This window comes from Ambystoma mexicanum, chromosome 10 (assembly GCF_040938575.1).
Source record: "Ambystoma mexicanum isolate Mex_15411 chromosome 10, UKY_AmexF1_1, whole genome shotgun sequence".
NCBI lineage: Eukaryota > Metazoa > Chordata > Amphibia > Caudata > Ambystomatidae > Ambystoma > Ambystoma mexicanum.
In genome coordinates this window covers 187,904,527-187,931,399 of record NC_090932.1, presented here as the reverse complement: position 1 = coordinate 187,931,399, position 26,873 = coordinate 187,904,527, and the positions used below count along the sequence as shown (strand labels likewise).

The window sequence follows — 26,873 nt, the reverse complement described above, 5'->3', positions numbered from 1 at the left end:
GGGCCACATATTCGGCATATGCAAGGGGGGTGATTATATGGGTGGCACCGCATGTACCATTTCAGATGCTTATCTCGACAATAGACCCGGAAGGCAGAATGGTGGGGGTGGCGGGACTCCTGGAGAACAGAGAAGTGAATATCATAAATTTGTATGCCCCTAACCGTGATACCGCGGTATATATTAGGTCTTTGTATGGTAAAATCGGCCCCCTGGCGGGTGGCGCGTTGGTGTGGGGAGGGGACTTTAATTGCACTCTGAACCCCAGGATAGATAGGTCAGATGACAAGTTAGAAAAGCCGGCGCCAGCAGCTAGGGCGCTGAGGACACTGTTGATGGACCTCGGCCTAGAGGATGTGTGGAGAAGGCTACACCCAACGGATAGGCAATTCTCGCACTATGCAGCGCCATGCGACCTGCACACAAGGCTAGATTACGTGTTCGCATCTGCCGAGATAGTGGGAGAAATGGTGGGAGCGGAATACAAAGCCCGGGTACTCTCCGACCATTCGCCTTTGGTCTTAGAGCGGCGACATCAACCCCCCAGGGCACGGATCGCGACGTGGAGGCTCAGAACTGAGGCTCTACAGGATGCAGGCTTCCGAGAGGATTTGAGGGAGGCCATCGAAGAATACTTTGAAATTAATATGGGCAGTGTAAGTTTGGTGGGAACAGTATGGGAAGCATTCAAAGTGGTGGTGCGGGGAGTAGCGATATCTAAATCCAAAGGGCTCCAAGGGGGTATTGAGCGGGAACTGCAAGAGACAGAAAGAGAGCTTGAGGACCTGATACGAAATGAGGGGACCACCCGTGCGAACAGGGCTAAAATGAAGGACTTACAGCTAGCTTGTAGTGAACTCTGGGACAGATTATGCAAACTGAACTATAAGAAATACACGGAGAGGCTGCATGCTGGAGGGGATAAGCCGGGTAGGTTATTGGCTTGGTTGTACAAGAATGAGACCCCCCGCTCGGTGATCAGAGGGTCAAATCCATAATACCCAGGAAGGGGTAAATGATGTGTTCCTTAAGTATTACAGACGATTATACGAGGACGCGGGAGAGGACATAAGTCAAGATATACTAGATACGATAGAGGACATAGGGCTGCCCACTTTGGATAACCTGTAGCGAGCGGACCTAGACACCCCCATCACCGTGGACGAACTGGAGGCGGTGATCCAACACCTGCCCACATGTAAAGCGCCTGGGGCGGATGGGTTACCCAGCAAGTTTTATAAAACGTACAAGCAGGAGCTACTCCAGCCGCTGCTGGCCATGTTTAATGAAGCATATGAGTGGGGGGAACTGCCGGTGTCCCTCCGCGAGGCGGTGATCATTCCGCTCCTGAAACCAGGCAAACCAGACGCGGAATGCGGATCCTACAGGCCCTTGTCTATGCTCAATAAGGGTAGTAAGATACTCACGGCAGTGCTAGCCAATAGGTTGAAGAGGGTAATTGGTAAATTGATACACCCAGATCAAACGGGCTATGTCCCCGGTAGAAATATTACAGATAACCACAGGAAGCTACACCATATTATTGACCAAACTGAGGGAGACTCGAGCGAGCTGGCTATCGTGTCGCTGGACGCGGTGAAAGCTTTTGATTCAGTGCGGTGGCCGTGGTTGAAAGCGACCCTGAAAGGATACGGGATGGGACCAGGATATATTAGACGGGTCCAGATGTTGTACAGTACCCCAACAGCGAGAGTCAAAACCGGAACCACAATCTCAGATAAATGGCAACTTAGCAGGGGTACCAGACAGGGATGCCCCTGGTCACCCATGTTATACATCCTGGCACTAGAGCCGCTGGCAATATGCCTGCGGCAACAATACGTGGAGGTGGGGATTCGCACGACAGGGAGCACACACCTGATAGCATTGTATGCAGATGATGTGCTTCTCTACTTGCGCTACCCGGAGGAGAACCTGCAATATGTGTTGGAGGTGATGGGTCGATACGCCACCCTCTCAGGCATATCGGTGAACCCCGGGAAGTCCAGTTTGTTCCCTCTGGGAAGGTACAAGAGCACCCCGTTGGAGAGGCTACCCGTCTTGCAGATACCCTGGCAGACCGTGACATTCAGGTATCTGGGCGTAAATATCTACCACAATATAGAGACAGAGCACAAACATAACACAGAGAAGGCGATGGAGGGAGTTAAGAATAGCATGGTGTTCTGGTCTAAATTACCCCTAGCCATGATGGGGAGAGCAGCTCTACTCAAAATGGTGGTCTTGCCCATACTCCTGCACTTTTTTGTGAATGTCCTGTACCTAATCCCCAAACGCTTTTTTGTGAAACTTCATGGCATGTGCAGGGGCTTCATATGGGGCAACTCCAGAAATAGGGTGGCCTCGTGGAAACTACAGAACACATGTGATAAGGGGGGCATAAACCAACCCAATTTGAGCTGTATTATATGGCAGGATAGTTGTTGTATGTGGCTAGGTGGTTGCCTGCAGAAGACTCGGCAGAAGCTAGGCTTTTGCAAGGTGAATTGGCTCCTTACTTTTTGAGGGAGACAGTATGGCTGCGCAAAACTAAAATGGCAAAGATGGGGAGATTATTGAAGCTGGGCTGGGAAGTATGGCGCAGGACATGGAGAACGGTGGGTGACCCAGATCCCCTTTCCCAGCAGGCCCCGCTGGCGGTGCTATGCGGGGACGACTCCCAATTGTTCGAAGCGGTCTGTAGGTACTGGGAACCAGTGGGATTGGCCACCCTTGGAGACATATGGCAGGAAGGGGAGGCGTTGGGATTCCAGAAGCTGCAGGATGAGACAGGGGTGCATAGAGGCCAATTTATTACTTATACCAGGCTCATGAAGAAGGTGAGAGAGAGGTGGCCTGAGACTGTGCTGGAGGAAGAACCCGATGCCTCCCTAGAAACGATGTATGACGCCTCGGAGGGTGGGCACAAAATATCTAGGATATATGAGCTCCTGGAGGCAAAGACGGGGAAGGAGCTGCTCCAATTGAGGCATGACTGGGAGGAGGAGGTGGGGGAACCTATGACAGAGGGACAGTGGGACAGAGCCCAAAGGTACCACAAAAAGGTGTCCCGGAATGCGAGACTCCAGCAGATCCAGCTGTACGTCACTCATAGAGCTTACCTGACTCCCAGTAGAATAGCTAGGTTTGGAGGCTCGGCTGTACAAAAATGCCCCAGGTGCGGGGAGGAGGAAGCAGGACTACCACGTATGTTCTGCGCCTGCCCTGAGGTGCACAGATTCTGGGAGGAAATAAAGATGAAAATGGCTGGTGGGGGAGTGGTACTGGACGTAGGATCTGCTTGGGCTTGCATGCTCGGGAATTTCCCCAGGCCACGTCATTCGAAGCATATCAGTAAAATGAAGGACCTGGCCTATATTTTGGCTAAACGCAAAATTGCAATGGGCTGGAAAGCGGCCCACAGACCCAGAGTGGAGATATGGTGGGCGGACATCTTGAGATGGGCGGAAGCAGAAACTGTGGTATGGTTTGAAGCTGTCACCAAAGGGGGGGGGGGAAGCAGGCCCCTTGATAGCCTGGAGGCAGCTGGTGACCTCAATGGTAAGCCCCCACCAGGTCAATCATGATACAGAAGACTCAGATGAGTCAATGAACACAGAGATTCCCGAAAATGCACATGTAGATGATGAGGCTGTGATGGCTCGAGTTTGTGGGGAGGGAGGGGGGAGGACGGGAAGCGACAATGCATAATGTGATGTTTTGATATTGATTATGTATGTCCTAAAAGTTATCATGGTTGACGTGTTTGTTATAAAATAATAAAAAAATGTTTTTTAAAAAAAGTATGTGGGAAACCACTGGTGTAGGGTTGCACATAGTGAACTAGTTCCATAAGTAATATCAGGACTTGCCTGTTACTTAGTATTCAATTTGCAAGTAAATTACAGATAAGAACCATATTCTGTGAACAAAAGTTCCTTTTAATGTTCAAACAATAAGTTGTCAAAAAATGTACAGTAAATTGTCAACAAATTAATTAATTATCAACAAGTCACTGACCGTGTGGTTCTAAAGGTTATCATGAAAACATAACATCAGTCTCCAATATATTTCAAAATTATATTCAAATTAACATAATGATGATGCAGGGCAATGTTCATATTCATTCATATAAAACATGAAAAGCATCTACAGCGCAAACCGGTTTCAGAACACTCATCTAGAGCGCTCATTGTTATATTATTCACACAATGGTGTTACTATACAAAATCATTCTCTAACTCAAATTGTCCAATGTGCTCCTTTTTTAGAAACAAAAAATGACAATGCGTTTCGGATTATTTACAATCCATCTTCAGGGCTTGGCAGCTCATAGTTCCAAACTGTTCCCATTGCTACTTCTCTATTCACACCAAAACCTAGAGGATAATAAGTAAATTGTGTTTAGTCCAATCCATTTTGAGTAAATAATTTGAGAGTCCATCTAGTGCTAGGTATTGAACGGTAATGAACTTAAGTGGGCGGGCAAGGCATATAGTAGAAACCTGTGTATTTAAAAATAAGTGTCATTTATGTGTGACTCACAACACTTGACAGAGGCGTATTATGTTCAATAATGTGCCATAAGTGCCATTAGACTACTAACCCAGCTTTTGTAGAAACAGTACTGGCCGGGTTGCTGGGATGTAGTACGGCGGCTGGAATACTGGCTTCTCTATTGAAGAATCAAAGAGAAGGAGTGGATAAGTAAGTGTGGAATCCCTGGGGAGACCGTACTCTGGGTGTGGAGTGGTTTACTGTATAGTGTGTACCAACGTATAGTAAATTGAGCTATGCGGTTAAACTTTTGTAAAGAGACATAATCTCTCGAAATAACTGCGTGCCTGATGCTCGATCTAAATGTGTCTCAAATGCTTCGCTCGTTCTCTGGAGATGTGTTACGAGTGTAGCCAAGAATCTACTGTATTAAACACACAAACAATGCGTAGCTCATGCTTACCTGCCAGTTCGTAGTGAGGGATCCGAACCGGCCATCTACACGACGCGCTGCCAGATCCCTCACTGTGTTTATGGTAACCAAGGCACAGGCGCGCGTGCCCGTCGGTGCCACATTACAGCTTGGTGTGGGACAGAGTAGGAATGTACTCTCTGTGTGCATAGCTTGGAGTAATACAGTGTGGGAAAGGTAAAGATCGTATCTTTACTTGCAGCTACCGAATGTGCCAGATAAACATCTTAATGATGATAGATCAGTTGTACTGCTAAAATAGTCCATAGAAACTAGAGATCAACTCTCAAATGAAACCTACAAGATAAATATTGGAAGGGTATAGGTATGCCATGGAGCAAATTGGGTACAAACAAGACAAGGGAATCTGCTGGTTGCCCCATGCTTGCTTCAAATCCACGCTGTGATAAAGGCACGAGGGCCAGTCTAGTAGGATAAATGTCTGCAGCCGCTACAGGCGCCACTCTGGGGGAGCAGGACCTACGGCAGAGGGCAGAAAGGGTATTCTGCTAAATGACCTATTCCTGTTGGTAAAGGATAAGTGTGGAAGGTAACAAGCCCTTATGATACAGTCGATCCATCAGATCGCGGGGGAAGGGATAAAACGGCTTATGGGGCCGGCCGCTGTGGCTTACGGCTTTGTACTCATTTCCTGCTACTGATTAGGATGGAAACTGGATGTGTAGGCCACGGGGTGATAGAAACCTGTGATCTCACTCCAGCCCACCGCTACTCCATTGGCTATAGCCAGGTAGGAAGAAACCCCCTCAGTGTGAGTTCACTGGTTACATCCACACTGTCTGTAATGAGTGTGTAGCTCTGCTCACCCTATCGGGTATATACCCACTCACAATCTGATGTACGCACAAAAAGCCTATGTACAATCGTCAAATTCCACTACAAAATGATCTTGTAGGCAGGAACCTACTCACAGTCTTAGTGTAACTGATTGTCATTCTAGCATATCGTACAGGGACTACATACCACATTGCAGGGACTAAACAAAACACATTAGGTCAAAATCACAGTTCATGCTCTTGGGTACAGCGAGTCAAGGAGATCAATCCATATAACTTCCCTTTGTAACAGTCTTTTTTGTACATCTCCTCGTCTACTAGCCAATTTCACCTGCTCTAAGATCACACATTTCAACTGTGCCACTGTGTGTCTTTCCTCAATAAAATGCATTGCCACTGGGGATTTTAGATTCTTTGGGCCTCATCACGAGTTGGGCGGTAACGCCGGCGCTATTAGCGCCGGCGCTAATAGCCCTACCGCCAAACCCCTCGGCGCTATTAGCGCCGGATCACGGGTTTGGCGGAAGGGTTATTTCCCATTCCCCATTGAGCCCATTCGGGAATTCCTCATTCCCCATTGGGCCCAATGGGGAAAATTCACGCTATTACCGCCGGCAGATTTCCCGCCGGCGGTAATAGTGCCAGAAATCGGCAATTTTGCTGCGGATTTCCCCCCAGCTCTGAGTTGGGGGGAAATCCGCCAAAGCCATGATATGGCGGACCCTTAAATGCAGCGGTAATAGCGCTACCGCCGCATTTAAGGGTTACCGCCAGACTCGTGATGAGGCCCTTTGAATGAATACTTGACTTATTTATGCTCAGTCCATCTAGTCTTGGCTTTCCTCATTGTCATACCGACATAGTAGAGGCCAAACAGGCATTTCAGTGAATATATTACATTTGAGGAGTTGCAAGTACAAGAGTGCTTGAGCCATATGGCCTTACTTGGATATGGGTGTGTGATGGTGTTGCCCATTATGATATTGCTACAATGTTGACAATTGCGGCAGGGCCGAGTCTCCTTGTATTTGATCTTGTACGTGGGGACAATGGACATTTTTGCTCTTACCAAGCTATTATGCAGTGCCTTGCTGTTCCTATAGGCAACGGTTGGTGGTTCTTGGAACAGAAGCTGCAGTTGGGGGTCCTTTCATTTTGTGGCTTCGAGTGAATGTGTTGTCACATAAACAATTGATTCACTCCTCTTTGGAGGTTTGGGTGTAAGGAGTGTTTCTCTATCTATTGCTTCCACTTTCTCAGCAATGTTAGAGATGAGAGTGGGGCTGTAGCCTCGCTCCCAGAATTTCTTTTGAAGGGACGTAGATTGTCTCTTATATTCTTCAGTGTTTGAGATGTTCCTCCTGTATCTAAGAAATTGACTAAGGGTTACACTATCGATGGTTTGTTGTGGATGAAAACTGGTAGCTAGCAGCAGACTGTTTCTATCAGGTTTCATGAAAATCCTGGTCGCCAGGTTGTTTCCCTCACTATAAATCTCCACGTCCAGGAAATGTATAACTGACTTGCTGGTCTGGGTCGTGAACTTAATCCTAGGGTGCATCCCATTCATCATTACAAAGAATTCTTGTAATTCCTCTGATGGAACTTTCCAGATACCAAACACGTCATCAATGTAACCTATAAAGATGGAGCGATGATGCATCCATCTTGGTGAGGTAAGGACATGTTCAGTCTCCAAGTAGAGCATGCATGTATTGGCGTATGTCGGTGCCATGTCGGCCCCCATGCTTGTACCAGAGAGTTGTAAGAAATGTCTGTCCTGGAATTTAACAAAATTATTCATCAAGACAAGCTTCAGTAATGTAAGCACAAAGAGCCTGTCTCCTTGGCAGTTCTCAGATCTTAACAATAACCATTTGACTGCTTCAAGGCTTGCCTCGTGTACTATATTGGTATAAAGGGAGGTCACGTCCATTGTGAATGGCATATCTCTACCATCTACGAACTGTACCTTCTTCAGTCTTTGTAAAAAGTTCATTGTATCCCTAAGTATGTGGCGGTGTCCTGGATCAATGGCTGGAGGATCTTGTCACGGTACCTGGCCAGGGGTTCCAGTAGACTATGTGTGGCTGCAATGATCGGACATCCTGGAGATTTTAGGAGTCTCTTGTGTATATTTGGGAAGATGTAGAATACTAGGGTGATGGGTTGTGCATTCTCAAGAAATCTCCTGGTTTTCTCAGAGATAACTCCTCTACTTTCTGCATCATCCAATGTCTCCTGGATTAGTATTCGCACATTCTCGGTTGGATTAAACTGGATTTCTTTGTATGTCTAGCTGCCGTTCCACCTCCTCGAGGCAATCAAGTTTATTCATCAGGACAATCGCCCCTCCCTTGTCAGCTGGTTTGAAAATAATATCCGCATTATCAAGTAGGCTCTTAAGGGTCGGTCTTAACTGCCGGTGAAGTTGCTGTGTCTCTTGCTTTTAAAGGGAACTTTCTTGAGGTCTTCCAACACTGTTTTTTCAAAGACAGTCAGCACATGATTTTGAATAGGAGGATTGAACGTGAAAATTGTAAGGGGAAACGATAAAGATTTTCAACTTGAGCTTCCTCATTAACTTGAAGAAGTCAATCTTCTCTCTTAGTAAAGTGCTAGTGTGTTGGGGAACAAACAATAGTCCTTTGCTAAGAACCTGTAATTCAAAATGGGATAGGAGGTAGGAAGAGATGTTAACAACTAAGTCTTTTTCCCGGTCGTTTTCTTCCTCTGCAGATTTTTTCTTCTTTTCTTGTCTGATTGGTCTTTTTCTAAAAAAACATGGGGTTTCTGTAGTAGGGTTGCTGTCAAGAGAAGTGGACGCTGTCTCAATGGTGACGCTTGGATTTACTTCCAATTTGGTGCTGGACGCATCAGATGAAGTAGTTTGCGGATTCGGGGGTCTTGGTTTGGGTGTCCTTTATTGAAAGGGTCTAGTTGGTCGTTGGCCGTAGTATTCTTGCCAACTATAGACGATATGAAGTTTGTAATCTTGAGTATCGTGTCTAAACTTTCTAATCTTATTAACTTCCAGATCTTGCTCTTAGAAGCTACCCTTGTCCGGGAGACGTCTGCTGGGCCCTGCATACATGGAACAATGGATTTCCATGCCATTATGTCTCCATCGTTATTGGTGATCAAGATACATCTTGTCCTGCTGCAAGGATTGAACATTGAGACCGTCGGGATGGTAGACTCAGGAGCGGCGGGTGTGTTTATGGCCAGATGTTGGGGCCAAAAGATGGGTATTCCTATATTACAAAAATCTCAAGCTCTACCTGTGTAAGGAGTGGATGGGCTATCGTTGAGCTGCAGGCTGATCGTGGAAAATACGGTGGACATGGTTATATCTATCCAACAACACACAGAACAAATTTCATTTGATCTTATAACTGCTGCCATCACTCAGAAATCCTGGGCATTCCTTGGTTGGAATGGCATAATATGTTTATCAGTTAAAAGGCCAGATTGTTGTTCCTGGGTTTCTGAAAAATGTCTAACCACTTGTCTGGCCAGTACTGGGAACGAGCAAACCACTCCACTTGCATTGTCTACCCCAACCAATCAAGTCTTGGAGGTTTCCAGTTTAGTACCATTAAATTATCTACAGTATCAGGATGTTTTATCTGCAGAGGGTGAGAAACTTACCACCTCATCAAGTGGACGACTATGCAATACCAGGAGAAACCGTTCCTTTCAGTGATGTTCATAGTATCCCCAGCTGAAAAAACAATGTTACGGGATTACCTGGATGAAAACCTGAAGAACGGTTGTATAATGCAATCCAAATCTTCAGGGGGAGCCTCTCTGTTTCTCATTCCCAAAAGGTACACTTGTGTATTTAAACCCTGCATTGACTACAGGGGCTTGAATCGCCTTAATCTATAGGATAAATATCCCCTTACACTCATTCTCGACATCTGAGAGGCAGTACAATCGGCCCAGATATTCACCAAGCTCAACCTAAGGGGAGCTTATCATCTGGTAAAAATCGGATCTGGACATGAGTGGAAAACCACTTTCAGGACCCCTTTAGGTCATTACCAGTACCAAGTTATTCCTTTTGGATTAGCAAATGCCCCAGCTATATTTCAACTTTTCATTTAACACATTTCTTCGGATCTTCTTCTGCATATCTCCCATCCCACATCCCCCTTTCTGGTTCCCTCCCTCCCTCCTCCTGACCCACCTACCCCCGCTCTGATTGTTCCTCCGGACCTTGTTTGTAGGGCCTAGCGACCCGTTTGTGTGCACCGGCTCCACTTTCCAGTGGAAGCGCGGTGAGTGCTGCTCCTTTGCTGCCCTATTCGGGCCTCCAACAGTTTTTGAAGGCCCCCAGGCCCTTTGCTGCCCCTCTTGCCGTCCCGCTCCCACCCCACACCCTCTTCCTGGTTCCCTTCCCACCCGCCTCGCCTACCCCGCTCCGATTGGTCCTCCGGACCTTGTGTGTAGGGCCTAGCGACCCGTTTGTGTGCACCGGCTCCACTTTTCCAGTGGAAGCGCGGTGAGTGCTGCTTCTTTGCTGCCCTATTCGGGCCTCTTTCAACAGTTTTTTTCAGGCCCCCAGACCCTTTGCTGCCCCTCTTGCCATCCTGCTCCCACCCCACACCCTCTTCCTGGTTCCCTTCCCTCCCGCCTCCCGACCTGCCTACCCCCGCTCTGATTGGCCTCCGGACCTTGTGTGTAGGGCCTAGTGACCCGTTTGTGTGCGCCGGCTCCACTTTCCAGTGGAAGCGCGGTGAGTGCTGCTCCTTTGCTGCCCTATTCAGGCCTCCAACAATTTTTGCAGGCCCCCAGGCCCTTTGCTGCCCCTATTGCCGTCCCGCTCCCACCCCACACCCTCTTCCTGGTTCCCTTCCCTCACTCCTCCCGACCTGCCTAGCCCCGCTCTGATTGGTCCTCCGGACCGTGTTACCCCCAGGGCAGCCCCCTGCCCAGCAGCCCCCTTCGGCGAAGGGCCCCAAGGCAAAGGGCGGCTCCAACAGAGGCAGCTCCAGAAAGTGTCAGCGGGTGTCCGCAGGGGAAGCCAGTGGCCAACGGTCAACCAGCAACGACCAATGACCGGTAAGGTAAGAGTGGCCTACGTGGGGAATAAAGTAATAACTCTATCCTGGAAGCCTAGCCCACTTATCAAATCTATCCTAAAACACCTTAGTAACAATAACACCTCTTCAGCCTTCCTTAACTTCACACTATTAAGCATAGCGATGTCTAGTATAGCACCAATTTGAACGGTCAGGCACATGACTCTCCCAAGTTAGAATTGTACTGCTTCACCGGTTAGACATAGGCCTCTCTCCCACTATAGAGGACTCCCAAATCTAGCTGTGTTCAGAATTGTCATCTTTCACTTGTTCGGCATAGGCCTCTCTCCCACTATACAGGACTCTCAAATCTAGCTGTGTTCAGAATTGTACTCCTTCACCTGTTAGGCATAGGCCTCTCTCCCATTATACAGGACTCTCAAATCTAGCTGTGTTTAGAATTGTACTCCTTCACCTGTTAGGCATAGGCCTCTCTCCCACCATACAGGACTCCCAAATCTAGCTGTGTTTAGAATTGTACTCCTTCACCTGTTAGGCATAGGCCTCTCTCCCACTATACAGGACTCTCAAATCTAGTTGTGTTCAGAATTGTACTCTTCCACCTGTGTTTATAATTGTACTCCTTCACCTGTTAGACATAGGCCACTCTCCCACTATACAGGACTCTCAAATCTAGCTGTGTTTAGAATTGTACTCCTTCACCTGTGTTTAGAATTGTACTCTTTCACCTGTTAGGCATAGTTTTCTCTAACCTGCGTTTAGAATTGTAATACGTCACCTGTGTTTAGGATTGTAATCTTTCCACCGATTGGCCATAGCCCTCTCTCCCATCGTGCGGTGCTCTCAAATATAGCTGTTAGTATTGAAATCATTCGTTCACTTGTGTAGTAACTAGCTACCCTCCCAACCCCACACAGTCGGCTCACTGCAGTGAACCTCGTCCAGGGAGACTCATATTAAGGGCAGCCAACGTTAACCCAACGATACAATACTAACTAACTTCCCCTACCTTACTCAAACACTGACTAAACAAGTCAATATTACCAGCTGCTAACCACCAAAAGACAGTACCCAAGCCTATAGCGGACAATTCCCCTCACCCAGTACTACACAACAAGACAGCCAGACTAAAGCAAAACAAACAAAGACCAAAACAGCTCTCAACCCAAAATGCCACGCAAACGACCTGTACCAAGTGGAAGTAAAAGAGCAGAAAGAACAAACACACCGGAACAGCAACAAAGACGTGCAACGGCAGAAAACACTCCGACTCGCAGGAACGACACTCGAACCAACGCTGAGGGAAGAGAAAAATCCCTGTACTTAACTCCATATCTCGCAAACAACCAGTCACCAGAACAAACTAACCCAACGCGAGAATCAGCAACAGACAACCAAACACAACCGCGCAGAAGAAGATCAGACAACACTAGAAATAACAAAAACACAATTGACGCAATAACACCCTACATCAACAAATCAAGACTGACTTCCGCTCGACACCCACAAGTTTTGGAAGAAGAACCTGAGGAAAAAAGACTGAAACTAGAAGAACTCTTCGACGACACTGACACACCTATACCATCACCTAAACTATAGATCGCCCTTAAAGGAAACCCAAACACCGATCAGAAGACGACCACAACAATAACACCCAAACCACACCTCTAAACTCCACTGCAATCTATTAAACGCAAGATCCATGTCAAAACACTCAACAGAGATCTTTGACCTTCTCAATGACAACGGCATTGACATGCTTTTCATCACAGAAACATGGGTGGACGACAAATACAAAATCACACTCCAAAGCTGCCTCCCAGCCAACTTCAAATGCCTTCAGATAAACAGGAAACATAAAAAAGGAAGAGGTCTTGCGATAGCATTCAAAGAACACCTAAAAATAAAAACAGATGACCCTCTCAACATGCATCAACTGCGAAACTATGGTCATACACCTACCAGCGAACCCAAAAACTAACGTCACTTTCATCCTGGTGTACAGACCGCCGTCTTATGATGCAACCTTCGTCGTTAACTTCATAAAAGTCATCACCAACATGGTCATCAAGCACGAACATCTAATTATCCTGGGGGATTTCAACATCTGGTTTGAAGCAAGTCACGCCAACTCCCAAAACTCACTGACCGGATAACTTACAACCATGAAACTATGACAGCTAGTCAAAGGAGCAACACACTCGGCAGGACACACCCTTGACGCAATCTTCGCTCTCGCTCAGGAAAAACTTATCACCATGGCACCACCGATACAAATACTGTGCAGCGACCATATCATCATCCTTTTCATCATCAGACTACCAACTCCACTCTGCATCCATGCCCCCAAACTCACAACCACCACAAAAGGAAACTGGAAAACCGTCAAAACAAGCAACCTGTTCGAACAACTGGAGACAACCAAACCCTCAATTACAGAACTAGAGCTGGCTGACTTAGACGGGAAAGCACAGCTGCTACACAAATGGATCGCTGATACAATCAAAAAGATTGCCCCGGAAAAACCATTTACCCCATCAAAAAAAAAGAGCCATGGCAAAATGGTTTACCCTACTACTAAGCACCATGAAAAAGGACAACAAGAAAATGGAGCTGGAATGGAGGAAAGAATACAACCCAGATAAAAATAAAAACAGTTCCAGAAACAAATCCGAGCATACAAGAAGGAAATACAAAAGGCAAAGAGAAGGCATTATAACAACAGAATCACCAATGCAACAAACTCACAAAAAGAAATGTTCAACATCATTAAAGAAATGAGAAACCCACCAGGCTGCGACAACACCCCAAACCCCTCAGAGAAACTTTGCAACGACCTGGCAGACCACTTCAAGAACAAAATCAACGACATCTGACAAGTCATACAAAACAGACCAACCATAACATCCAACCAACCGAACCAACACAGAACCACAACGCAAACTCCAAAGCTTTCCCGAAATATCAGCAGAGGCTTTCATCTTGCTGGTAAAACACAGCAAGAAATCAGGTTCACCCATGGATCCGTGCACACCTGACATCTACAAATCAATCTTCGCACAACGAACACCATCAGAATATTACAGAAACCTCCCAAATCTCTCACTAGCAACAGGAACCGTACCAAAAACATTCAAATCTGCATTTATCAAACCACTCTTAAAAACACAAGTGGCGTAGAAGACCTCTCTAACTACAGGCCAATCTCAAACATTCGCTACCCAGCAAACCTCCTGGAAACCTACGTATACAAACTAACCCAAGAACACTTAGAAAAACATCACCTGTTGGACCAAGCACAAGTCAGCTTCAGACCCGCAAGAGGAACAGAAACAGCACTGCTATCCATCTGGGACGACCTAAAAACAAACGCAGACTCCGACACAACCTCAGTCCTAATTCTGCTCGACCACTACGCAGTCTTTGACACAGTTAGACATGACATCCTAACCAAAAGACTAGAAGACATAGGCATACCAGACACGGCACTACTCTGGTTTAAATCTTTCCTAGCAGACAGAACAGAAACCGTTTGGTTAAAGCCATTCAAATCCACAACACGAGTCAACGACTGTGGAGTACCAGAAGGGTACTCACTATCACAACTGTACTTCAACCTCTACCAAACTGCTCTAATCAGAATCTTCAAAAAATACAAAATTACATGCTACAACTACGCAGATGACACTCAAATCATTTACAAAATTGAAGACACTCAAGCTGATCACTCAAACCTAATCGAGTGTTTAAAAGAAGTCTTCAATTGGATGAATGCCAACAACTTGAAAATCAACCCAGGAAAGACAGAAATCATGATTATATCCAAAAATCAAGAGAACAACACATACATACCATGGCCAACGGAAACAGGAACTGCACCAATTCCTTCTAAGGTAGTAAAAAAACTTGGAGTCCTGATGGACAACACCCTAACCTTAGAACCACAAATAAATGCAATAATCAAGAAATGTTTCTTCCTACTTCACACGGCAAGAAGAATCTTACCTTTCCTCTCCTTCACCCACAAAACACTCACAATTGTCGCCCTCATCATGTCAAGAATCGACTATGCAATCGACTATGCAAACAGCCTCTATCTCGGGATACCAGAATACCTCCTGAAGAAACTACAACGGATCCAAAATGCAGCAGCCAGACTCCTCCTCAAACTATTCAGAAAGGACCACATCACTCCAGCCCTAAAAACATTGCACTGGCTTCCAGTCAAACATTGCATCACCTTCAAAACAATGTGCATAACACACAGGGCAATCAGCGGACAAGGAGCGGAATTCCTGCAAAAGAAATTAACAATCTACAAGCCAACGAGACTCCTCAGATCAAGCAACGAAATGCGTCTGGAAGAAAAACCATACCTTAAGAAAAAACTTGGGGGCTCCTCCTTCTCCCACTTAGCCGCAAAAACCTAGAACAACATCCCGAACAAAATAAGAAACACCAAAGACCACCTACAATTCAGAAAATTACTAAAAACCTGGCTCTTCAACATCACAGATTCAAACTAAAAAACCAAACCATCAAACAGGAAACACAATAAAAATGATGACAAATCTAGGACGACACGGACACACTCTAGAACCGAATAAAGAAACTCTTACTACTGCAAGAGAGACAACACTAAGGGGGTCATTATGAGGTTGGAGGTAATGGGAAAACGATGCCGGTAAAGGATTACCAGCATTGCATACCGCTCGGGGCTATTCCGACCTAAGAACCCGGTATCCATGGGTGCACTCCCATGGATGCTTGTCCTGTGTGGTGATTTGCTGCAGACAGTTACATAGTGAATTTTCACAGCATGTTGCTGGATTGTGTTACGGCGGGTGAGGTGCAAGGATGGGTGGTGCACGTGTTGTGGGATGTGGGGTGGTTTTAAGTTTGGCATGTTGCGATAGGTAAGCAGCTTACTTCATTGCTATGGGATTTGGTTGTCATGATCAGTTTGGGATGGTTTGGGGTACAGTGTTTTGTGATGTGCACATCGTGCTGTCACAACAACAATGACACCATGGTGGTGTGTGCATCTATCCCCTCATTTCACTGCCATGTGCCTGTCATGCAACTTACCAAGCAGCCAGGCACGTCGTCCTGCATGTCGCTCCATGTAGTGTGGTAGCGTGGCGTTCCGCAGGACCATTGAGTCATGAGTTGACCCGGGATATCGGGCACAACAATGTGTGATGATCTTGCTGGCGTCACACACCATCTGCACATTGATGGAGTGGTATTGCTTGTGATTGCTTACTAATGCTGTCTTTCTTTCTCCTCTTCCCAGGTTATGGTATTTCAGGATGCATGCAGTGCCGGATGATGGAGTTCGTACATTCAGGTTAGTGAAACTGAAGTCGGTGATGGATTGAAGACAGAATACTGTTCCAGGTAAGTTTCGTAGTGTTCTTTCTCTCTCTGCAGGTCCTTGGTTTCAGGTAAGCTGGCATCAAAGAACTGGACACGGTGAGCGTTACGCTGCCCACAGCAGAATAACGCAAAGCATGTTCTGCTGTTTGGGTGTGGTTTAATAGTTTCAGGTAAAGTAGTCCAGGTAAAATAGTCCCAGGCCTGCCACACCCAAAGTAGTCCAGGTAAAGTAGTCCCAGGCCTGCCACACCCAAAAGACTAGTCCGCATAGCTCAGTTCCTTGTAACTGAGCTATGTGTGTGCCTCCATGTTGGCTGAACCCCCCCCCAAGTTAAATAGTCCCAAGTAAATAGTCCCATTCTAATGTTGGTCTTCATGATGGTTATGAGCCTGGTGCCAAAGGCGCCAGGACTGACTCCAAGAGAATCTTGGATGAGGTTTTAAGGCCTTGGACCTGGCCCTAACTGGAAGGATGACTTGCCAGTCAGGGCTAGGGGCAAGGGTCATGACAGTATCTGTACCTCCCTCTTGAGGCTGTTTGCAAAATCAACCTCTACATTGTCTGCAAGTGTCTTGGCCAGCATGGTAAATTCATCCTCATTGAAGTGCTCTTTGCGCTGCTAGGAAGCACCTTTCTTTATTGCCTTGGGCATGATGCTGGTGCTGTGGCTTGATTTCTGTAGTCAGAAAAAAGGATCCAGATCCTGTGTGGTGATGATGGCAATGGATTGTGTTTTTCAAGATGGCTGCCGTGCGCTTTCCCCTTCCTGTGCGATACGCTACTTCCGGTTCCACTTATTTACAGTCACCGCTATTAGCAGTCACCGCTGATAGCGCTGCCCGCTAATGCCGTATCCATTGATGCCGGTAGTGCTGTCTGCGCTTTCCATGATGCCGCTAAGGGACATTTTTAGGGCTTTAGCGGCATGCTGGTAATGTCGTTACCGGCATGCCGCTAAACTCGTGCACGCAAACTCGTAATTGCCCTCTATTAGCGGGCTCTTTACTACATGGACACGGTATTTGCTCCATGTCGGTAAGGACGGTTACTTTCCTCCAATCTCGTAATGACCCCCTAAGTCTAATAGGACACAAGCGACTCACATGAGGACAGAATCCAGCATCCCTAGCCAACTCCCAGCGAACAACCTTCACCCACTCTCTAAATACTACTATAGATCATACCTGTATAAAGTTGGGTGAACGTTAGCACCTGCCACATTAACTAAGCTATGGATATTAGCAGGGGCATGGTCCGAAGAGAGTGATGAATGAAGGCAGACGCCGCCCCTGAACATAACTGAAAGCGTTAGCATGGCCACATTCTAAAGGGGTTAAGAGCGGTAACATGAATGAGCAACCGAATAAGATGATGAATGCCGAGCAGCCCCAACACATGGAGGGAGTAAACCCGACTTACCAATGCCGCACTCCTAGCAGACTAGATTGGGAAGGCTCTCTGTGTTAGACTGCAAGGGACGCACAAACACCTACCCACCTCACATACAAACAAGGGCCACGTATGCTGCCGGTACCATACTCGATCAAGGTTATGCATATGAACAGATGCCATAAGGGAAAGGGACTGCGAGTGTCGTACAGCCCTGATCTGGACGTAGACACGGAGACGCCCACACACCCCACCTAATTAGAAATACGGAAATTTAGCGCTGCACCTCAAGACAGCAATGCTAATTAACCAACCCACTAACAACTTCACCCTCTACATACACCTCTCAAATTCTAACCAAACACAACCACAAACCTACAACACAACAATCCGCACAAACTTCACTACACTGCAACAACAAAATAAAGCACACTTAGACCGGCACAACAGCACACAAGGACTTCCGACAGTATAACACCCCAAGCCCAGCCAACAGAATTCCTGGCTGAGGCCGCCAACAGCACATCACTGCTCTCTTGCACTTTTCCAGCTCATCCCATTAACTCCCCCACCCCTCCCCTTTCTTTTTTTTAGAGCCGCCAGAGCACCAGGGGACCACTCCAGTGGTGATAGTGTGTGGTACAAATATCCTTTAACATTAACATTGCGTTGTCGTGTATCTGGACGAAATCCTTATTTTTTCCAAAATACCAGAGGAACACGTTCCACACATCTGTCAAGTCTTACAACGTTTGCAGTTCCATAAACATAAAGCAAAACCTGAGAAATGCATCTTTGACAATAATTCAGTTCCTTAGCTGGTATATATCATATCAAACCAAGGGATCACAGTGGACCAGAGAAAGTTGGACGATATCTTACAAATGAAAGATCCACGTTCAGTGAAGGAACTGCAAAGAATTTTATGAATTATCTTTTTTTACTGCAAGTTCATCCGTGGATTTCCATGGTAGTTCTACCTCTAATGAGTCTGCTAAAGAAAAATACACCTTTCCGTTGGAGTACAGAAACGGAAGTGGCTTTCCACGAACTAAGACAAGATGCATCACAGCTTCTCTCCTTCGGCAGCCCATGTACGAGAAAATAGTCCTCCTTGAATGGGATGCTTCAGACTTTGCATTTGGAGCAGTTCTTAAGCAGCAACAGGATGGGAAGTGCAAACATCCCTTGGCATATTTTTCCAAAACCTTGACAACAGCAGAAAGGAACTACTCGGTGTTAGAGAAAGAGATACTGGCTATAAAACCTGTTTGCCAGTAGTGGAGACACTTACTCCTCGTAGCACACAAACCAGTGGAGATTAGAATAGACCACCGGAATCTTCAGTTACTACAAAATTATGACTGTCAAAACAGTTGGCAAGCTAGGTGGGCCTACTTCTTTTCTCCAGGTGCTTCACTGAATCATACTACCTGAAATGTCAAGTCTTCCATTGCAGTCTGCACTATCTCCAGAGGTTTTTTTCCCCAGTTCTGGGTTTTTCCTTTGATTTGGAGACTTGCCCTCTCGCGGTAGCCCTCTGGCCTTTCTCTGGTGCATACAGAGGGCGTGGTGGCTACCTGGGGAGACAGGCCTTAACTCTTCGACCCAAAATCTCCCAAAGCTATTGAGGTAAGGAGTAATATACTTGTACCCTATTTGACTGCGCTTGCCTATTGTAATCACTTCAAATTTATAATGTAGAGTCTGCATAAGTTCATTCTATTTTTAATTTTCACAAACTGTTGATGCACAGTCCTCTAGTGTTGAACAATGGTTGAACAATGGTTACAACCACTTCATGATAACATCAAATGTTATAATACAGAGTCCTCAAAAGTTAAACAATATTCACAAAACAATTCACAGCCAACACGTGTTTTGACCACCGGTCCTTGTCAAGACTAACAAATGGCCTAACACCCAAATCTATATCATGCACCACAGTGGAAATAGTAAATCATACATTCCATAATTACATCATTAAGGTTGGTAGAGGATTAAGGAGCATACAAATAGAATTTCTTTTCAAAATGAAGGACACAGTAATGTCATAGAAAACAAGAGCAAAGCACACAGATCAGATGAAGTAAAATAGCTTTCTGCATCTTTCTGCAGTGCTCAGTCTACAACAGTTCATGATGCACAAATTCTACCCACATTGCTGTGTCTCATGCATCACATTATGTGGGCCTCGAAAACCTTGCACCAAATGTGAACAACTTCATACAGTACATAAATACTATGAGAAGTTGTGCATCTGCACTGTCTAGTAAGATGTACTGCAAGTTCCAGCAAAAGACACCATTAGTAATAGTGTAGGTCCCTTCAAAGGTCTGACTCATTCCTCATTGGCCTCAGTGCATTGTGCACATTGAGTGATAGTTTCATTGTCATGCTACTATACTATATGTGCAATAAGTATTATTGATATATATGGTTCCAGCTCTTCTATCCTTAATTCAAAAAGCATCACGCACCTGATATAAGTGAAGTTCAGTGCTTGCGATGACCCTGTTGAAAGATCCTATATGTTGTTCTTGTCTGAAAAAACATTGTGTGGTATCATTACCATCAAACTGTTCATGTTAATCATGGACTTAAATGGATCGTATCCGCTACCTTCTATGTTACCCAAATGGAAAAATATATACTCGTGATTAAACTCACCCCTTGAGGAGTGAAGTGTCTCCTAATGTTCTTCTTGCAATATCAATGGTCCCATAATTCATATGGTGAGTGATAGGTATCTCTGTGAAAAATATGAGCTAATTAGCCCCATATCTACAGGCCCGTAAATGGACAATCTCAAATACCACTCTACATTATAAATTTGAAGTGATTACAATAGGATAAGCGTAGTCAAATGGGGTACAAGTATATTACGCTTTGACTTTTATGAGGCAGGGGAATAGCCTCACTGTGCCTTCTGGCAGCAGCTCTCCAGCATCAAATGATATGCTATCAATCAATTTAATATTCTAAACTAGCGCACTCTGGTCATATCACAGATAGCCCCATAGTTTTCATGCTACTAAGGTAAGGCCTGTCTATGACAGGGATGCCCACTACCTCCCTTCAGTGCTTTAAGTGTAATGCAAAATTGAGTCGGTGCTCTTACAGGGGTTTGGCCAAAAAGGGGCAAGGCCTGGCCGAGGGTCGGTGCTGCAAATAAGAGGCAATACTTCCCTGACCTGAATGCTGCCTTAGGTCACGTCAGTTTATGACCACAGCCTGTAAGACCCTTAGCTCGCTTATGCAAAAAGGGCCTTGGCTTAACAAGCAGCACTCAGTTCAGGTGTTGCCGCTTAATTGCAGCACCGACCCCCTGCCAGTCACCCCTTGGCATCGATCACCACCCTTGCACCTATCCCTGCATCTCTAGTAAAAGGGGTGACTGGAGGGGGTCTGCACATATAGGAAGAAAAGGCGAGGCTTCTTTTTAAAGCCTGAATCTCGAGGTTAAGGCTTTAGAAAAAAAAATGCCTTGGCTTCTAGTGTGCTGTGTTTACATGGGGACTTTAGGGAGCACTGGCAGGGCCCGTCTCAAACAGAATTTTCGGAGGCTGCACCCGGCCTACTAAAAGGCCTGCTTCCTTTAGTTGATTGGCTTCCCTCGCTTGCATAATTTCATGGGAGATGCTTAGACCACTTCTATTAAAAGAATCGCCTACCTCCACTAGATTGTACTGTAAAATATGAACATTTTGGGCTGAAAAATAGCAAATAACCAGATCGGTGTATTAACATATAGCTCTCAACTCACCCGCCAGAACCATCCACACACCCACCCACCCGCCAGCTCCTTTGTTTCACCCGCATCCCCCCACCTCACGAGACTCGCATAGCATTGAGCTATGAGTGACAGTTTCTCCGCCATTCCAGGCATGCGTCCGGTGTTGCATCCTGCTGCAAGCATTATTTTTGCCTGACGCTTCAGCTCATCTGCTGAGTGCCTCGGATCCGCCGAACTACGCTCTGCAGGACTCTGCACCACTGCCAGCCTTGAGGCTGCTGCTGCCGCCTTTGAATTCCGGCATCCGAAGTGGAGGATTACTTCAGGAAAAGGTAAATACTTCACTCAGTGAATGGCGTTTGAGCATTTCTGGGACTGGGAAATAGACACTTCCCTTCCCTAGTAACCCGAAGAAGAATTACTGTCTACCTGGCTACCTTTCATTATTTTGTACACTTGTTTGTCATCTTGAAGTTATTTCCTTTCCTCATTGCTTTCCGGTATTGTGTATCCCTTCTCTGCGGCACGGAATAATGGTGAGATGGCGATCCAGAGTCACAACCGACGCTCCAATACTGTGGATTGTCATAGAATTCGCTGTTTGACATCATTTGAATCCAGGACTTTTAATTGCTTTATTGTAACTGAAAAATGTTAATTTACCATAAAGTTTCTTTTTTATTGCCCACCCGTGACTGCCTTCCTCAGCTTTTAATAATTTAATTGTTGAATCGGTTTACTAGTACGTGAGAGCATCTTAGTAGAAGTACAGTACCATTAAATTATAATCCTCTGCCAAAATCAGTACTTCTGTTTTGCAGGCAGTGACTCTGTTTGAGTACATCATGCCAAAAATGATAATAAATAGGACATGCTCTCAGGCAATAAGATAACATACGCTCTGCAGTAAAACACTTACAGTGTAAAACACAGAGCTGCAGATCTGCCACTTTGGTTAAATGGTGGAACTGGGATGTTGACAATTTAAGCCACAGACCACATCTTCACAAGTTTAGTTAATATAGATATTTATTAAGGTTTCCCTTTGCCTTTCATGTGCGTCAATAATACATTATTTGCAAACATAACTAGCTTTAGATTATATACATCATCATAGAAATACGTTGAGCAATAAGATTATGGCTTTAGTTTTACTCCCCATCCTGCATGCAAAGTCACACTAGCACCATTCAGGGTATGTATGCCAAACAAACCCCCTCTTGGGTAAAACCATAGACATTATTTCACTCGGGTATCAAGCATGCTGTTAAAAAAAACACAAATAAATAAAGCATGTGACATTATGCACCCTTTCCTTCTCACTGCTGATCACTCCCTCCCATGCATATTTCTAAAGGGACAAGCTCCTTGCTAATAGCCCTCCCTCCCTCCCATCATTGCCTAATGGCTCACATTGAAATGCTCTGTTGACACAGAGCAACATAAGAGCTCCTCTGCTGCCCGGAGCTCCCTGGGACATTGTCTTGGCAACAGTACACCTCTCCCGTTCAGAAAGGTTAAGGTGTCCTGCTGCCGGGACAATGAGCGTGCTGACCAGGAATTGCTCAGCACACATTGTCCTCCCAGCGGGACACCTTTCCCGTTGGGCACCCTCATTGAGGTGCTGAACGGGAGAGGTGTCCCGCTGATAGAAGTCCTGGTCAGGCTCTCAAAAGAGCCGGTGCGGGGGCAGCTTGCCACCCCTCGGTACACCACTGGTGACTATGCGTAACAGGAGGGTGTTCCTGTGTGGTAAAAGCTTCAAAATACTAAATGGATATTGAGCATTTTCTAAATATATGACACAGTGACTCAATCACTCAATTTGTAAAAGTATGGTACCTATCAACATATAAACAAACAGTATACAAGAGATTAAACAAATAAAATACCTACAATACTGGTGAATTAGATTGTATTTTTATTTAGTTCAATTGGATGAAAGTATCTTACCAGAGGAATCTTTTGTATTCTCTGTGCTAATATCTCACAGGTAATGAAAATAGAAACAGAAGAGACCAAATGTTTGGTAAAAAAATAAATATACAAAGTATTAACTAGTACACTGAAATATACATGTACCTGGGTCTAGAAAACACATGTAGGGAACGGATAGTTAAAGAAAGACATTCAGTGCATGAAGAAAGGGAAAATAAATATAATCAAACAGTCAATGCATGAAAGGAAAAAAATATAATCAAAACAATTTCACTTGGAACAACATGTGTTTAACAAATAAACATGCAGTAGTGCAAGTTCTAATCAGCAGATAACCGCTGACATGAAGGCACCCAACGGTATACTTGCAGGAAGTTTAGCTAGCTGTCCCTGGCTACATCATGACCAGTTAAATCACTCTGCCACGGTTGCCTAATCGACAATGTCTTATAATTTTAGTGGGACATAGCTAACATCCATAGTAAATGATCAACCTGGTTATTAACTTCCAGGGTAGAAAACAGGTGAGGCTGATATAGAAAAAAGAAAAAAAAAAACAACGCACTATGCAACACCTGTCACAGGCCTCCTGTTCCGCCTTGGCCATATAGAACCTGATTATTCCATAGATGCCAATGGTTGCATGCAAAAGGGCCTAGTGATGCAGCACCCTAGTAAGTGAATATTGGTATTTTCTGCACACACCTTCCTGTGATGTCACTTCCTTTGATGCAGGACGCCGCCTCCGTGTCCAACCCAAGCTCTCACCCTTCAATCAGTTGCAAAAGGTTAAGAGCTATGAAAATTACGTACTTACAATATTTAATTTCAACAAGTGATAAGTACAATACAAAGAACTACAGCTTCAGCGTGCATTCCTAGAGGTTGCAAAAGGGCTTCTCTTAACAATATAACAACAAAGGGGTGAGAACGTCTAAGTTGATGGATGCTAAAAGAAATGCAGATAAACTTCACTGTAAGAGCGGGATCGCGTGCACTCACCTGAGGCTGCCTGGAAACTGGACATGAGCATTTCATAAGGCTGCTCTGAATCACGTGGGTTTCAACGTCCACTTCATCACGTGGGCTGCTCAGCATCACGTGGGCTGCTCTGCATCACGTTGGTTTGAACGTTCACTGTGTTATCTTTCTTGCACGTGCGGGAAGGCAAGGGTTTGTGGGAGCGATTCCTCCGTTGCAAAACACAATTCCCATAGTTGATTGTTATTTGGTTTCTGGTAAGTCTTAAAGTTATCTCTTGTTGATTGTTACTTTAATGCAGAGCAGCAATATTGGGAATTCTGTGTATTTTGGTGGTTTGTAATGTGCATCAGGGGTGAGTAAAGTACAGGCAGATTCAGTTTTGTTTTTTTCGTTAATTCAGTGTATTTTGAGGATATGTAATGTGCATCACAGGGGTGAGGCGATACTGGGGAGGGGGTCTGTGTATTTTGAGGATATGTAATGTGCATCACAGGGGTGAGGCGATATTGGGGAGGGGGTATTTCTGTGTTTTTTGGGGTTTGTAATGTGCATCGGTTGAGATTCACTTAAAGTGCAGGTGGATTTTTTTTTTTTTGGGTTTCTCATACAGATGTGCGATTTGGCTGGGGGAGATGTGTTTTATGGAGTGGGGCTGGGCACAGTGCTTTCCTCCCTTCCCAATTGGACTTCCACTGTACCAGTGAACAGTTATCCTCCTCGTTGGAGGGGGGATGGAGGGGTTTGGAGGATTTGGTATGTGCAAGCAGATGGGGATATGCATGTGCAGCAGATGGGGAAATGTGTTTGTGCACACAGACGCATTTGGGTACGAATTTCCAGCATAACAGTTCAGTTATTTATTTCTCCTGCATGGGGGGCGATTTAGCATTCCCCGGGGAGGCGATTTTTCATTTACCACTTTGCAATGTGTGGGAGACAAGGCTAAACGGAGGCCTTGTATTGCTTTCATTATCAATCACACATTCAATGGGTTGAGGGCTCGCTGCTGCGATCTGAGCGTGATCTTCAGGTCGCAGGTTTGAATCCCGGCAAGGCCAACTCAGCCTTTCATCCATCCGAGGTCGATAAATGAGTACCAATTTCGGTGGGGTGATATTGTATGTAAATATGCGCTCTGTAAAGCGCTTTGGATTAAGGCGCTATATAAATAGCACATCATTATCATTATAAAGTCCCTATGAGACCCGATAGAATTGTGTGTTTGTTTAAAAGTTTGCCGATACTTTCTGAAATGCCTTTACGACGGTATGACGTGTTTCTGTAAATCATCGTCACGTTATCACGTGGGACGTCTACGTGTTTAGGAAGAGGATTACGGTGGAAGGTGCGCTCCATGCCGTGCACAGGCAGGTATTTATTTTTTATTGCGCATTTATAATGCGCTTATTCATCTCGTAGAAGCGCCAGGTATATTTAATGATGATAAAGATATTTATATTTATATTGCGCTCATACACAGGTGTTTCAGAGCGCGACAAGGCAAGGGAAGGGGTACAGGGGAGAACAAAACACTGATGGGTTTGTGGGTTTGTTTTTCCTATTTTGATTTTAGTTGCACCAACAGCAGATCTTTGTGTGTCTTCTTGGCTGGTATCCCTATCCTCGGCTCCACCCACCCCCAAACAGAAGTGGTTTATGTCCGTGCCGCACACACTAAGGGAATTTCAGGGCAGATTCGGCTGCCAGCAGCAAGTCGTATTGTACACCATCTTCACCCTTATCCAGTGGTGGAAATGGAAACAGTTTGGTGGGGTGTCCCACAAGGGCCGGGGTGGAGGCAGAGTTGAAGGGGGCAGTGCTCAAAGCAGTGGGGTTTGGAGGGGCGGAGCTGGCAGTTGACCTCCGATCAGAGGAAATGTCCAAAATAATAGTTTAAAACGGCCCAATTTCTTTCATTCTGCTTCTCCGAACTATATATCAATTCCACTTTAAACCAATTCCATGGCACTGGTGATGTTACTTCACTATGTGAATAATAGTTTTGACCAATGTTGCTAAGTAAATATTCTTTAAAATGCACAATTTGCATCCCATTTTATTTAAAAAAAACCTCCCCCTTGGGTACTATTCAAACAGGGTTAGAAAAGGAATGAATTGCCATTTACAACTATGGGCCACTTTTTCATTGGTGCCCAAGGCAATTTTATGGCCCAGTCCGACCTGCATATGTACACGGGAGCAAACCGTACCAGCCATCTGTGCACCTAAACTGTGATCTGAGCTCATGCAGAGGAGTATTTTAAGCAGACTGTGAAAGAATCATTAAGAAGAGCAATTACTCTAGCTAATGGTGAAAGAGCAGATAATCTGTGGGGAAATCCTGGTTTAAACCGAGGGATTGTCCTGCATCCTCATTCTTAAAACCTGCTGATTTCTGTTCGCCATAAGTAATGTTAACTTGAACCACACCCGGCACAGCTCCTGTAGTTCCCCTCTGAAAGCAGTTGGGTGGCTGCATCGTGTGGGATAGTTTCAATGATAATAGGGGTATTTATTTATTCATGCAATGTTTGTCGGATACCTGTATATTTATTTTTTTATGTAATGTTTGTCGGATACAAGTATCCGAAAAACATTGCATAAATAAATGAATAATCAGGGTCCAGGTAGC

General features: G+C 45.4%; 1 protein-coding gene across 1 annotated transcript in view; it reads right to left on the bottom strand.

The window, feature by feature from the left end:
* PEBP4 (phosphatidylethanolamine binding protein 4) overlaps positions 1–24,355 on the bottom strand; it is a 1,711,365-nt gene extending 1,687,010 nt beyond the window's left edge. Inside the window, exon 1 of the mRNA XM_069620182.1 lies at positions 24,260–24,355. Coding sequence (XP_069476283.1) covers positions 24,260–24,355 — 96 coding nt within the window. The remainder of the gene's footprint in view (positions 1–24,259) is intronic.
* Between the last annotated feature and the right edge of the window lie 2,518 nt (positions 24,356–26,873).